This window comes from Pseudorca crassidens, chromosome 6, assembly GCF_039906515.1.
Source record: "Pseudorca crassidens isolate mPseCra1 chromosome 6, mPseCra1.hap1, whole genome shotgun sequence".
In the NCBI taxonomy this organism is placed as follows: Eukaryota; Metazoa; Chordata; class Mammalia; order Artiodactyla; family Delphinidae; genus Pseudorca; species Pseudorca crassidens.
In genome coordinates this window covers 57,674,433-57,689,028 of record NC_090301.1, presented here as the reverse complement: position 1 = coordinate 57,689,028, position 14,596 = coordinate 57,674,433, and the positions used below count along the sequence as shown (strand labels likewise).

Below are 14,596 nucleotides of genomic sequence, written 5' to 3'. Positions count from 1 at the left end.
AAATTTCTAAAATATACGATGAAAGTTCTTTGATATATTAATATAAAGCATGACAAAGAAGAACCTGATTACCTCTAATAATTCCTCTAATAATAATATGTAACAGATTTTTCTGGTTTTTGCCTTTTTTAAAAAACCTAATATCAACACTGAATGATTAATTATTATGTACCTAAAGTATACCTCTTTTTCATTTCAGTTTCTCTCATCACAGTTACATTTAACGGGATAACCATACAATCCCAGATACAGGACAAGGATGTTTCCCCCTTGAAAATATCCTGAGAAAAGAGGAAGTAATCACCTTATATTCGAGTCCTTATAAAATATCTCATTCTGAACAACAAAGTTCTGTTTGAAGACAACATATTATCTTGAAATTATTTCAATCAATGTTAATTTTGGATACTTAGAAAGGTCACTTTGGAAGAACTAGTTAATAAAAAAAGTAAATATTTAACATTAATTTTAGTATTATTTCTGAGGATATAATCTCACCAAAGTGTTAGATGTTACTGTAAAGAGGCTTTTAAAACTAATTTTTAAAAGCTATACAATAAGTGATTATATTGTACTGATCAGAAACAACTATCTACAAGGTAAAAGAAGAAACTGTCTTTTTATTACATGAATGAATATTAGGACTTGGTGTAAGATTCCCAGGATTACAATAATAGATTAAACACAAGTGTTAATAGATTGTGTTAATAGATTGTGTTAATAGATTAACACAAAAGTGTTATACTGAAACTACTTGGGTGAGGATGAAAACAATGTGTTTTGGAAAATTGTGTGAGATTTCTTAAAAAGTGGTTCTAATGATGAAAACTTGAATGTTGAAGACACATTTGAAGAGTCTGAATAAACTTACGAAATGTGAGAACAGGAAAAAAGGATTATTTCTAACATATTATTCCAAAGAATGTGCTTCTAAATATTCACTATGTTATTAAATATTGTAAGTAGATATTTAACTACTGTCTATGTCTTTCAAAATTTATATATTTAACATGCCCTCAAAAAACTTTTCTTATGCATCTTCTCTTTAGGAAAGTGGGGACTATCTATTGCCCATTCTACTAGACCATTTAGATTTTCACACGCTTGGGACAGCAAAGGAATTTTGTAAACCCAACCTGACCATAATATTTCACAGAGTGCTTTTATAAACAATTTCTATAGTAATCAAAATAACATGGAGTTACCTGATAAGTGTTCCAGTATAAATGTCTTCTTAAAGAATAGAAATCTATGTTAATATTTGAATTCTACAAATCTAGCAAATTGAAATGGGTTGAATATGGAATAAAGTTCTTAATACTAAAAATAAAAGGAAAACAAGATTTTTAGGATGGAAAAATGTTTTCTATCCAATTGTGTTTGCCTTGAAAGGTAAATGCTATCACAATAAATATCAGTGAGTAAATACTGCTCACCACTAAGTATTTTGTTGAATTCAGTTTCATAAACTAATCAAGCAGCCCCCCCTTGGGCTGTATTTTCTGATTACAAAGATCGGTTTTACTATAAAGAAAAAATTTTAATAGTCTAAATTTCAAACTTACTGGGACTGCAGCTGGAACATGCACATTCGAACTTGTAATTGATGCAGGAATAGCAACAGGCATGGTTTGTCCATTAGGAAGATGTAACAGAAGAGGAAATGGGCCTGGTACAGGACTAAGGAAAACAAAAGAAGGGCAATTAGAGAAAAGAAATCCCTATCAATAATCTCTAAAAATACAAGAGTATTTTTACTCCTATTATTATATCATTTAAAAGTAAATTTTCCAGAGAAAGGTAAACACTGTATGATTTCACTTATATGTGGAATCTAAAAAACAAAACAGATGAACAAACATAACAAAACAGAAACGGAGAACAGACAGGTGGTTTCCAGAGGGAAGGGTGTTGGAGAGATGAGAGAAATTAAGAGGTACAAACTTCCAGTTACAAAATAAAGGAGTCACAGGGATGAAATTCAGTGTGAGGAATACAGTCATTAATAATGTTATATCTTTGTACAGTAACAAAGGTGGTCAAAAGGTACAAACTTACAGTTATAAGATAAATAAGTACTAGGGATGTAATGTACAACATGATTAATATAGTTAACACTGTTGTATGTTACATATGAAAGCTGTTACCAGAGTAGATCCTAAGAGTTCTCATCACAAGGAAAAAATATTTTTTTCTCTTATTTTATATCTGTACAAGATGATGGATGTTCACTAAACTTACTGTGGTAATCATTTCATGATGTAAGTCAGATCATTATGCTATACACCTTAAATATATACAGTGCTGTATGTCAATTGCAGTTAACCCTTGAACAAGAGGGTTAGATGCACTGACACTATGCAGAGTCGAAAATCCCAGTGTAGCTTATGGTCAGCCTCTGTATCTGCAGATTCAACCAACTGTGGATTGTGTAGTGTGGTAGTATGTACTTGTTGAAAAATATCTGTGTGTAACTGGACTCACGCAGTTCAAACTGGTATTGTTCAAGGGTCCACTGTATATCTCAATAAAACTGGAAAAAAAAGAAAAAAGAACTGCAGCTCCAGCCCAAGAAAATGCCTATGTGGCAGATGGAAACTTGATACCATCTTTCTCATAACATGAATAAAATACCCACAGAAAATTATTCATGGTATATATACACCACTCAAGTAATTAAAAACAAAACAAAAATCTTCCAATCACTGCAAAGCACATCGTAAAATTTAATTGTTTTTAATTGCATCTTAAATGCACAATGTACGTAAGCAGTGTAGAGAAAAAGAGGAAAAAAATGGAAAAAGTTATGAATTTACTTAGGACAATCTCCAACATGTTAGTTGAGAAAAATTCTTATCAACTACCTGTAAGAAATGAAAGAAATGTTACCTGGTGATAAAAATAATCTTATGTGTTTTGTGTGAAATAGCATGAAAATAAGAGACCATCTTAAAATCACATTCTATGTTGATTTGTTTTTCAAATTAAGTTTTAGATATTTATTTTCTAATTTATTAGATACTATTTATATTTATTAAAAAGACTACCCAAGCATTTTTTCCGAAAATCAAAGCATGCAAAATACTATTAACACACACACACACACAAAGGCCACAATTAGAATAATTAAATATCTTAGGACAAATCATAACAAGAAAAACTTAACAATTCATATAATTCAATGATTGGCCCAAATCACTTACACGATTGGCCTGTTGGAGGACGGTGCCTGTGTGATTACAGTACTTGAGGTTGGTGAAGGTACTGCCTGCTGAATAATTACACTTGAGTCAGAACTTGTAAGCAGCACATTGGGAACCTGTAATGATGCTGGACGAACGATAGCTGATGTGGGCTGTGCAGTTTGTGTCAATGGTACTTCCTATTTAATAATGAGATAGAGAAAGAATGTAATTTAAAAATGCAAGTCAACAGAATATAACACATTTTTAAAAACAAACATAATACTTAATATACCCCAAAGTATATTAATATTTAAAGTTAATTAAAAGAAAATTGTAGAAGCCACTGTAAAGTTTCAGATGCAATGTTCATATTTTAATTTAAAAACATCTTGAGTGGTTTTTTCAGTACAATTTATTTTACCATCAATCTAGAAATAAGTTAGGCTGGGCAACTTGGCTATATAACTCCATGAGAATTTAAGTTAAAAAACAGAAATACAACTCCATTCTCATGGAAGCATAGAACTTAAAATCCAGAAGGGATTGCCTAGTCCTACTCCATCATTATACTGTATAAAGAAGAAATAGGTCCAGGAGACTGTTTTATAGTTGATACAAATTCAATAATAGAATACTTATAAAATGGTACTATAGTAAGGGCCCAAAAATGTTAAAAATTTTTTAATACAAATATTTGCTAATTTCAGATAACTATCTCTACATTATCAATAATTTCTCAGTATCAAAAGGCCGAGTAATATTGATACCTTGAATGTAAAAATAAATAACTATTGGAGTAACATCTTTCCAAAGTAAAGGAAAACACAGAACCTCATAGATGGTCTTTTCCCCAGTTTTACAGATTAGAAAACAGAGATTATCCAGGACTCTGTAACTAGTTACTGTAAAAATTGGGTCTACTATGTTCTTTGAATTGGCCTTTATACTGCCATTTATTATCAAAATCTTATTAAGCTATACAGGAAGAAAGACAAACTAGTAGTACTGGGACTTCATTTATTTGACAAGTTTGAGAATTTACAACACACCCTCAAGGCCTAGTGGGAAGAGAGACAATAAACAAGTAAAACAAACAAGAAAATTTCAGACTGTAATGTGTTACAGACTAACAGCAAAACATAAGAAATCATGAAAGATCAACTGAGGGAAGGTTGGAGTTGGCTCCTTTGATAGCATAGTGAGGTAAGGTGAGCTTCTTTGCAAAACAGCATTTGAACAGGTACTGAAAAGATAAGGAGGAGAGCATTCTAGGGAAAAGGAAGCAATACCAAGAGCAATGTCTTTGAGGTAGGAAAAAGCTTAGAATACCTGATGAACATCCCAGAGAATGGCATGAGGTGAGGCTGGATGGGTAGGTAAGTCCAGATCAATGAGGACTTATAGAAGGAGTGTGTTACCTTAAATGCAATGGCAAACCATTGAAGGATTTTAAGCAGGGAAGTGACATAATGTATTAAAAATAAAATAGCCTATGGAAAATAGGTTGGAGATGGAAGTAGAAAGTCCAGGTAATTGTTAAAAATTATATTAACATTATTAATATATTAATTATATTAAAATTATTATATTAATATTATTTGTATTTTAACAAATAATAATTGTTAACAATTATTAGAAGGTAATCGTTAACAATCCAAGTAAAAGATGATGATGGATTGGACTAAAGTGGTGACAATGAAGATAAAAGAGATAAATTAAGGATATATTCAGGAAGTAGGTCTAGTAAGATTTGTTACTGGTTTCAGTGTGAAGGAAAAGAGGGAATTAAGTATTCTTTATTCTTGGCCTGAGCAACTAGATGGATGGAAAGAAGTTTTCCCTGTTTTACCGAGACAGGGAAAACTGTGGGGAAAAAAATCAAGGGCTCTAATTTAGACATACTATGTTTAAGATGTCCATTAGACACAGAAAAGGAAATGTCAAGATGGAGCTGGATATGAATATGGAAATCTGGGAAATATCCGGGTTGATATAAATTTGAAAACCACGAAGATGGTTTTTAAAGTTATGAGTCTGGATGAGAGCACTTAAGAAAAAAATTGAGAAAGAAAAGAGAAGGGGGCCCAGAACTTGCTTTTTACAACTTGGAATGACTATGCCATGCCCAGGGGGAACTAATGACTGAGGAATGCAGGAAGAAGAAATACCCCTAAAAGAGGCTAAAGCAGCAATCAACAGGAAAAAACTGCTGAGTGTGAAGGGACTGAAATACTTTCTAGGAAAAAGATATTTATATCAAAGATTTAACAGCGTTTCTTATAATTGTGATAATGTGGAAACAACCTTTATGTCCAACAAGAACAAGATAAGTAAATACATTAAGGTAATGATAAAATAAAGTGCAAACATTAAAAATTATGACTTTGGAAAATTTTCTAATGCCATGGGAAAATGTACATTAATGCTGAATATCTAAAGCATGATATAAAAAAGTAAACTGGGACTTCCCTGGTGGCACAGTGGTTAGGAATCCACCTGCCAATGCAGGGGACACAGGTTCAATCCCTGATCCGGGAAGATCCCTCATGCTGCGGAGCATCTAAGCCCGTGCACAACTACTGAGCCTGCGCTCTAGAGTCTGACAGCCACAACTATTGAAGCCCGCGCACCACAACTACTGAGCCCACGCACTGTAACTACTGAAGCATGCGCGCCTAGAGCCTGTGCAATGAGAAGCCTGTGCACTGCAATGAAGAGTAGCCTCCGCTCACCACAACTAGAGAAAGCCCGCACACAGCAAGGAAGACCCAAAGCAGCCAAAAAAAAAAAAAAAAAACCAAGATTCCTCTTTGTATCCTATAACTATTCACTTATATATGTATATTTTTATGTATAAATGCATGCATATATCTAGGAAAAACGTTTCAAAATACTAGTAATTCTTATCAGTCAATTATGGGCTAAAAGGTAGTTTTTTTTTTCTTTCTTGTATTTTTCTATATTCTTAAACTTTTTATAATGAGAATGTACCTTTATAACAAGGAAATGAAAAAAACACAAAACACCTAAGGTCAAAGCATTTATTCCTAGGTAAATAGTTACTTTTTCTGCCTTACTTCTAGCTCCTCTGCCATGGCTCTTCTATTCTCCCCAATAATTTTTCTGTGTGTAACAAAAAACGAATTATCTATAAAGGTACAGTCTTCTTTCCCTGAAATTTCTGAGTATTCACAGGCTTTCACATATAATAAGACTATTACAACCTGACACTGATTTATGTATAATTTATTACATTAACATTTTATGTAGATCAAATATTAGACTTAGCTGATTTTTTTTCCACTTAGTTTGTGTTTCTACCATAAATACAAATTTCTAACCTTCTCATCACTGGTAGTAGACTCTGGGTGAGGTAAAGGACTATCCTGGTGAGTTGTTTCTACAACAGAGGGCTCCTCAATTTTGCTTCTTACGATGGGTGTTGCAAGAGGAGATAAATCTAGAGGCATCTAAAACACAAACGTTAAAGAAAATGTTAGGAGTTTAAAAATAGCCAATCAGTATATCTAAAATAAGAGAGCAGGGAGTGAAAACTATGATTACTGTTCTGTCAGAAGCACTGTTTTAATTTCATAGTTAACAACATACTTTTTTAATGTCGTCTTCTGAGGCTTTCTTGAATTCATTCTCAAATGGACTTGCCAACTCATTAAACAAACCCACTTCTTCACAGTTTTTCAAGAACCTTGTTGGTGTTGGGGTCTGATCTGAAATAAATGTCAAGAAGTAAACACATATATTTAAATATCATACAGGACCCTAAAATATAGCTAGTAAATTAACAAATTAGCAGGACTGGTTCAGTCAGCTGTTAATTCTCTTTGGAAAGACCTCTTCCTTTAAAGCAAACAAAATCTGGTTAAGTCTTTGTTGCAGTTTAAGGTATTTCCTCCAACTTTATGAACCATAAAAGTATGAAAAGAAGTACTTCTTGTTCCTTAGTCCACACGTTCTCTCTGAGTGACATAAACACCCGCTACTCAGAGATCAACTACTGTCGTTATCTAACACAAAATTTAAAAAAAATTTACACTATTAAAACTTACAAATGCATAAAATACATGCAATTTGGGGAAAACTAGGACAACAGCATGTATATTTGCTTTAACTTTGCCCTTCCACTAGTGTTCATAATCTATTATGAAAGCAAGCTTAAGATAAAACAGTCTTTAGTAGGTAGATCAAAATACTAGAAGAAAAAGAAGGTTAAAACAAGAGCCCCCCGCAAACGAAAACTAAAACAAAACCCTCCTTTTTAAAGCTAATTTTCTATTTTAAAGCATTTTTCAAGCTTGGTATGAGGGGCTATGTAAGAGTTATATGTCTAACGTTCTAGCTTAATTCCTAGGCAGGAGAGAATTAGTCAAACTCTGCTTTCTGGAAACTTGAAACATTTTAACTACATTTGAATATGTACTCACACTAGGTGCATTAAAACATGTACTGAATGTACATGTGAGCATGTATTAGTTACAGAACAAGTGCCACTTAAGGTCCACGTTGAATTGAAAGAGCAAATTTATGAATTTTGCCTGTTTAGTCTTATTATTTTCAAGGCTATTTACTCAGATTGATTAGAGTTCGTAGCACATTCAAATTCTATTCACATTTTATATATTTTAGGGCATCAATTTTATAGGTTATATCAGGGATCAAGCTTTAACTAAATAAAAGTATAAGGATGACTCCTGGTTTAAGATAAAATACTCATAAAACCTTCTGTGAAATTAAAATTCACATATTTCTGTTAACTACTGGGTCCCCAGAGTGGGCATTACTTACTGTTTTATCTTCACCCTCACCTCAACATATTCCCAGAGTATTAATATGTTTACTACATATAAATATATTTAACACTAAAATGACCTACTTGTCATACACATTAGATATAATGTAGGCCTACCTCAGACACTATTAGTATTATCAAAATTACTGAAGGACTTTTATTTTGTCTTCATTTTACCTAATAGTTAGTCTGCAACATATATAACCTCTACCCCAAAAAAGACTCCAAAATGGTATTATAGTAAGGGCCCAGCATACTTGTATCAACCTAGGTCCATCATGACTGAATTAGTAAACTGAACATAAATTTGACTCTTCTGTTCATGCCCAAAGGGTTTGTCTATCTAAGCCCAAGAGAAGGCTATTTTGTATTAAAGGGAGAGAAGTCTTAAAAATAAAATATGTATGGAAAAATCACTTTTATCAGTGATTACTATAATGATCAGGCTTGAAAAGAGAAAAGTCAACACAGGCACAATTGTTTAAACATGCACATGGCTTATGGCTATTGATCATCAAATATATACCATACACATCATGCACTATATTTATACAGTAATGCTAAACTACTCATCTCAATATATATTAGTAAAAAAATGGTCAAGTGCTATGTTTGAGTGTGTTCTACTTTTCTATTGCATTAAATGTAAACAGATAGGAAAGTAAGTTCTAGAAACCAATCTCAAAATATTTTTGAGTTAAATGTTACAGAGAGAGATATGGCTCTAAGGCAAGAAATTCTAGAGAAGCAAAGCCCTTCGTGCCTAGGAGAGTGAAACTTCAGGCTGTTGTTATTTTGTTTGTGTTTTTGGTTCTCTCTCCTAGTATCTGATGTATAGTGTTTTAAAGAAATGCATACCTCACTCTTGTCTACTTCCTTCTACTTACAGAAATGAAGATATGTTGAATGCTACCCTACATTTTTCCTAAACAAATTGTTTTTTGGTAAATTATCAACATTTTTACCTCCAGTTTTTTCAATGCAAAAATCTTGATACCGAATGACAAGAACCGTCTTTTTTCCTCATTATCTCTCCAAATCATTGCATGTGACAATTTGATCTCTATGTTGGGTAATAATTTAAAAGTATTAATAATATTCAGTATACAGGTATATAATTCTAGACTTACAAATAGTATAACCTAAGCTTTACAAGAGAAAAAAATTAAGTTAATTTGAATATTTATGTGAATCTGTGGTTATGACACAAGAAGGACTGAAATGTATATAAGTATATTAAATTTTATATAAAACTGTTTTCTTACCACACTACTTATAAAATATACAAAATGCAATGAAATTAAATGTTATGTGTGTGTACATATACAGAGATATGTACATATATATATTTAAATACCAAAAAAGGGGTAGCTGATATAGCATGGAAGGACAATAAACCAATGCATGAATTGGGTTTCTCTTTTTGCATACTGTAAGATAATCATCTGCTTAGGTGATACTGCATGTTCATAGGAGCAACATACAAAAATAAAAGCACTGACTGAATTTTAGCCCCCTTTATTGAGAGTATTTTACTAACACAGATGTTTAGTCCAAAAAGAAACAAACAAAATCCTAATGAACAAGTCTGCTAATTGCTCTTTCTCCAACAGGAAGAGCTTGATCATCATCTAGCTTCACATAGCATTGTAAAGCAGGTGTAAACAGCTAAAAGAAACATTGACTAAACATCACATTAGTTCAACTATCAGTTAAATGTAAATTTTGGAAATGGTATGAATGTTCCCAGGTTTCTAATTAACTTCCACAAAAAATGACATTAAAATCTACATTTGAAAACCACACAAAAAGAGTGAAATGAATGGTCAGAAGGAAACATAAAAATGTAATGGGTAAAATACATGTTGCCAACATTTATTGTAAATGAAGTCATTGGAATATCACCAGACTATATTATTTACAGAGAATACACAAAAATTGTGCACATTCCGGGTGAAATATGTATATAAGCTATTAATAAAAGCATATACTAACCAGCCACAATGACACTGTCATTACGTGCTGGACCAAATTTCAGTGTCATCTCATGTTTATGTTTATGGACAGCCAAATGATCCTCGTTGGTAAAACGCTGTGGCAAAAAGTTTTAAAATATAGTTAAGATTTTCAATTTGATCAAATAAGTTAAATGATAAGGAAATTCATTTCCACAACATGTAAAACCACCATTAAAAAAGAAATAGCAGTTTGTTAACTATAAAGAACCTACTGTTAGTATAGATAAACATACTAGATCTCAAACAATCATAGAGAAACACATTACCCAAGAACAAGCAATTCTGATATAATACTAGGTCACATAACTCATTTTAGAGCATTTAAAAACAAAACCTGAGGCAAAGAAACTTTATATAAATTTCATTTGGACACTAAAAATAGACCACTATTAATTTTTGCCATATCATAGTAGAAATATATACTCCATGGTATAATGACTTTTGAAGAAAGCACTGTATTTTACTTAGATTTCAGGTTACTTACCACTTTTAAAACGAAAACTTTCTTATAAAAATATTGCTCCTGGACAAATTAAGAGGTGAATCAGGTTCTTTATGTTATCACATAAAAAAAAGAATGCCTCGATTATAATCCAGCAAAGAAATAGTGGCCAGTACAATAATAAAGCAATTAATTACTTTAAAATAAAATTAAGGACTTCCCTGGTGGCACAGTGGTTAAGATTCCGCCTGCCAATGCAGGGGAAACGGGTTCTAGCCCTGGTCCGGGAAGATCCCACATGCCGCAGAGCAACTAAGCCTAAGCCCGTGCGCCACAACTACTGAGCCTGCGCTCTAGAGCCCAAGAGCCACAACTACTGAAGCCCGCGCACTGCAACTACTGAGCCCACGCGCTGCAACTACTGAAGCCCATGCGCCTAGAGCTCATGCTCTGCAATGAGAAGCCCGTGCACCGCAATGAAGAGAAGCCCCTGCTGGCCACAACTAGAGAAAGCCTGCACGCAGCAAGGAAGACCCAACGCAGCCAAAAGTAAATAAATAAATAATTTTTTAAAAGTAAAATAAAATTAAATTAAAATTTTAACTTAGAATAAAGTGATTTTTCATTTTATTATCGCATTCTTATATAAAAAAATGAAGCAAATTTATTTTTAAAACTACACTTAGCGTGGATACATCCTGCCTGCCAAAGGTGACATTTATGATTACAATATAATAAATGCATTGTTTAAATACCTCCTGACTGTGTCTGGACATCAATCTTTATGAAGATGCTTCCTTATCTTTAGTAACATTTATAACTGAAAATAGAGAGCACTTACTTTTTGTTATTTCAGAGCAATAATTATAAAATGCCAAATTAAGAGATCTAAACTCACTCTCTAGTCTATATCCTTACAAATGGGAAGTTAAAATTATATATATTTGAACTTGGTTCCTCTGAACCACCAAAAATGGATTCTTTCTCTTTGGTCTCACCACCCCACTATCCAACTCACTACATCCTTTCATGCAACAAATGATAATAGCTTTAGGGTAACCTTAAAACTACGTAAAAGAATGAAATATTTCTTTCCATTATGTTTTTTATTCTAAATATTAAAAGTATGACCTATATCATACTTAGGCCAGCCCACAAGCCCACTGTAAAAGTTAATCCCTCTCATATATACCCCATCTTGCTCTGCACAGTGCCTGGTTATAGCACCTATCAATATGATACTGATATTTTTGTATTTCCTTTTAAGTAGGCTAAGCTCCTACTATTTGAGCTCTCCCAAATTTAGCATATAGTAAGTAGTCAATAAATGCCAATTGAAACAAAGAACTCCTTACAATTAAAGAATTGAATCTTCAAGCTCAGTCTAAAGGAAAAACAAAAAACCCACCAAACCACAGACTGCTCCTTAAGATGAATTAAGCCTTTAATTTAATTTGGCTGTATAGTGCTCTCATGTAAGTATGCTTACCATTAAGTCTTTAAGTTACTGTACACCAGTGGAAAATTATTATTATATGACCCCTCTTCAAAACCTGCTTGTATTCCCATTGTGGGTGAGTGTCCAGATGCAAACAGTACCTCTACCCCTTGACTTATTCATTTACTCTTCAAACATTTATTTAGTACCAACTATAGGCAATGGGATCATAATCCAGCTCCTCCCCACTCAAGTGCTATTTTCCTATTGCTTCATCATTGTAAGAATCCTTTCCAAATTGGAGAAATAAGGGCTTCCCTGGTGGCGCAGTGGTTAAGAATCCACCTGCCAATGCAGGGGACACAGATTTGAGCCCTGGTCCAGGAAGATTCCCACATGCTGCGGAGCAACTAAACCCGTGCGTCACAACTACTGAGCCTGCGCTCTAGAGCCCACGAGCCACAACTACTCAGTCCGCGAGCCACAACTACTGAAGCCCAAGTGCCTAGAGGCCGTGCTCTGCATCAGGAGAAGCCCACACGCAGCAATGAAGACCCAACACAGCCAAAAATAAAAAAACAAATTTATTAAAAAAAAAACAAATTGGAGAAATAAGAAATAGTCATCCTTTGATAGACCGAATAACAAAGCTCTTGGAGAATGAACATAGCTATAGCGTTTACTTGTGTTACTTCATTGCTTTTTACTTTACAGTTCTGAATGTCTTACAAGTATCTTTTTTTTTTTTTTTTTTTTTGCTTGAATGTCTTACAGGTATCTTAAAGCAAGGTTCACTTTATGTTCCAAAGAACCTAACAACGTGGCTTTCTCCATTGAGGGCAATCATTAAACATTTGCAAATGAATGCGTTTTGGTAGAGGTCTTAGATTTTAAAACAGCAGTCAGCATAATTAACAGATAGTTATGTGCTAAGAATTTTTTATCCTAACAGTATCCTCTGCTTAGATTCTGGTTTGAACACAAATATCCAAATCAAACAGCAACTACATATAGAATAAATAACATTATGCTTTATACAAAACATGTGAAAACGGCACCGAGATTGATTCTAAGTGAAAAGAAACAGCTAAAAGGATCCTAAAAAACATTTAGGATCATATGAATAGTAAGAGGAGAAATGCGGCGAATATGAATTTACAAAGTCTCATGGAGAATGTACAGATCAAATTTACCTGAATGCTATTTATAAAGGAATTGTTGATCATATAATGATATTATTTATATACACGGATAAAATACACTGAAATTGACACTTGATACAGGTGAGTTTAACCTTGGCTATCATCTGAGAAAACTTATTTATCTCTAACAAGAAACTTAAAAAGACAGTGTCAAAAGGCAGTCACCAGGAACATATATGTTGTAAAACGCATTCTTTCTTCAACAAACACATAAAGTAGCTATTACAAGCTAACATTTTTGCAGAATCTCTTTGAACTGCTTTCCCAGACAAATTAAGAATTTTATTCTAAAAATAAGCTTCGTAGAAAAATTATAATGATACTGCTAGTGATAACACATTGAATTCATACAATTTCTTTCTTCCAGGCAAATTGAGAGCACAACTCCAATGCAAAATGTTATTGATGTGTAGTGTTTTGTTAAACAAGAAGACTTTGAGCATACAGCTGAATAAACAATGGGAAAGGCAGTCAAGAAAGGTAGGATAGGCCAACCATCTCTCTTAAAAGGTTAAAAAGGATGGGTAACCTGACAGGTAGGAGGGAGGTGAAATAGTTGCTTCCATAATAAATTAATTTAAGCTCTGGTATCTGAGAAATCTGTGTTTCCAAGGCTTGAACACTCTTACCAGAATTAACTTCCTAAGAAATCATTCTACATTTAATACATGCATTCATATCTATGATATAGATTATTATTCCTATTTAAAATAGATTAAATAGGCACTAAGTTATAAAGCCATCAGGCCAATAGCCCATTTTACTACTTCTTTAACTAGCTGAATTATTTTATTCAACATCAGGAAGTTACTAATTAAACACACACACATACACACTCCCACTCTCACACCTTCACTGAAACTTTAGGTTAAATAAAATGATTATCTCCTTTGTAAAACAGCTTATAATGTATTAACATTCTACCAAAGAAAGAATTTTCAATAAGAGTATCACCAAAAGCAAAGATACTATCAATAAAATATGAGTTTCAATGTTAAATGAATCTTTCACTAAATTATCTCAACTTTGTCTCTTTTACTGAATTCAATGGAACACCATGTTAAAACAAATGAAATGAACAGGACTCTTTGTGAAATACCTAATAGTGACTGAGCGAGCATATGAAAAAAATTGTAATATAAAGAGTCAAAAGTTAAAATCCTCTGCATTGAATTCTATAAGTCTCTATCTCTGAAATGACATTATCAACAAAATGTATTAAAAATTTTAAAAACCTATTTGAAAATTTAAGTCCATTAAGTTTTTTAAAGGTGAAATTCAAATTTGGAATAATGTTATCACCTACTAGTGACAAAAATAATTTGTAATACCACCAATAAATTGGTGTTTCTAAAATCAATTCTTATTAGAACTTCTGATTTCCTAGGAAATACTATTTGAATCTAGAGAGAGATTATACCATTTCTGTTCTAAGCAAGATTTAACAAATGGATGATGCTGACCTTAGCCGGATTATCATTTTGGCCAGTAACAGTTACAAGGT

The 14,596-nt window shown here is 32.9% G+C and overlaps 1 protein-coding gene across 6 annotated transcripts in view; it reads right to left on the bottom strand.

Annotated features, from left to right (window-relative positions):
- Nucleotides 1-14,596, bottom strand: part of ATF2 (activating transcription factor 2) — an 84,486-nt gene that overhangs the window by 30,008 nt on the left and 39,882 nt on the right. For 5 of the 6 annotated variants that reach the window (XR_010944383.1, XM_067741475.1, XM_067741474.1 and 2 more), the window contains 5 exons: nt 9,988-10,084; nt 6,795-6,913; nt 6,527-6,655; nt 3,204-3,382; nt 1,566-1,680 (listed from right to left, as the gene is read on the bottom strand). Coding sequence is in view for 5 of the 6 variants with exons in the window: in XM_067741475.1 (XP_067597576.1) it covers nt 1,566-1,680; nt 3,204-3,382; nt 6,527-6,655; nt 6,795-6,913; nt 9,988-10,084 (639 nt within the window). In the remaining variant the exon portion in view is untranslated. The remainder of the gene's footprint in view (nt 1-1,565; nt 1,681-3,203; nt 3,383-6,526; nt 6,656-6,794; nt 6,914-9,987; nt 10,085-14,596) is intronic. The other variant, XM_067741477.1, reaches the window with a different exon arrangement.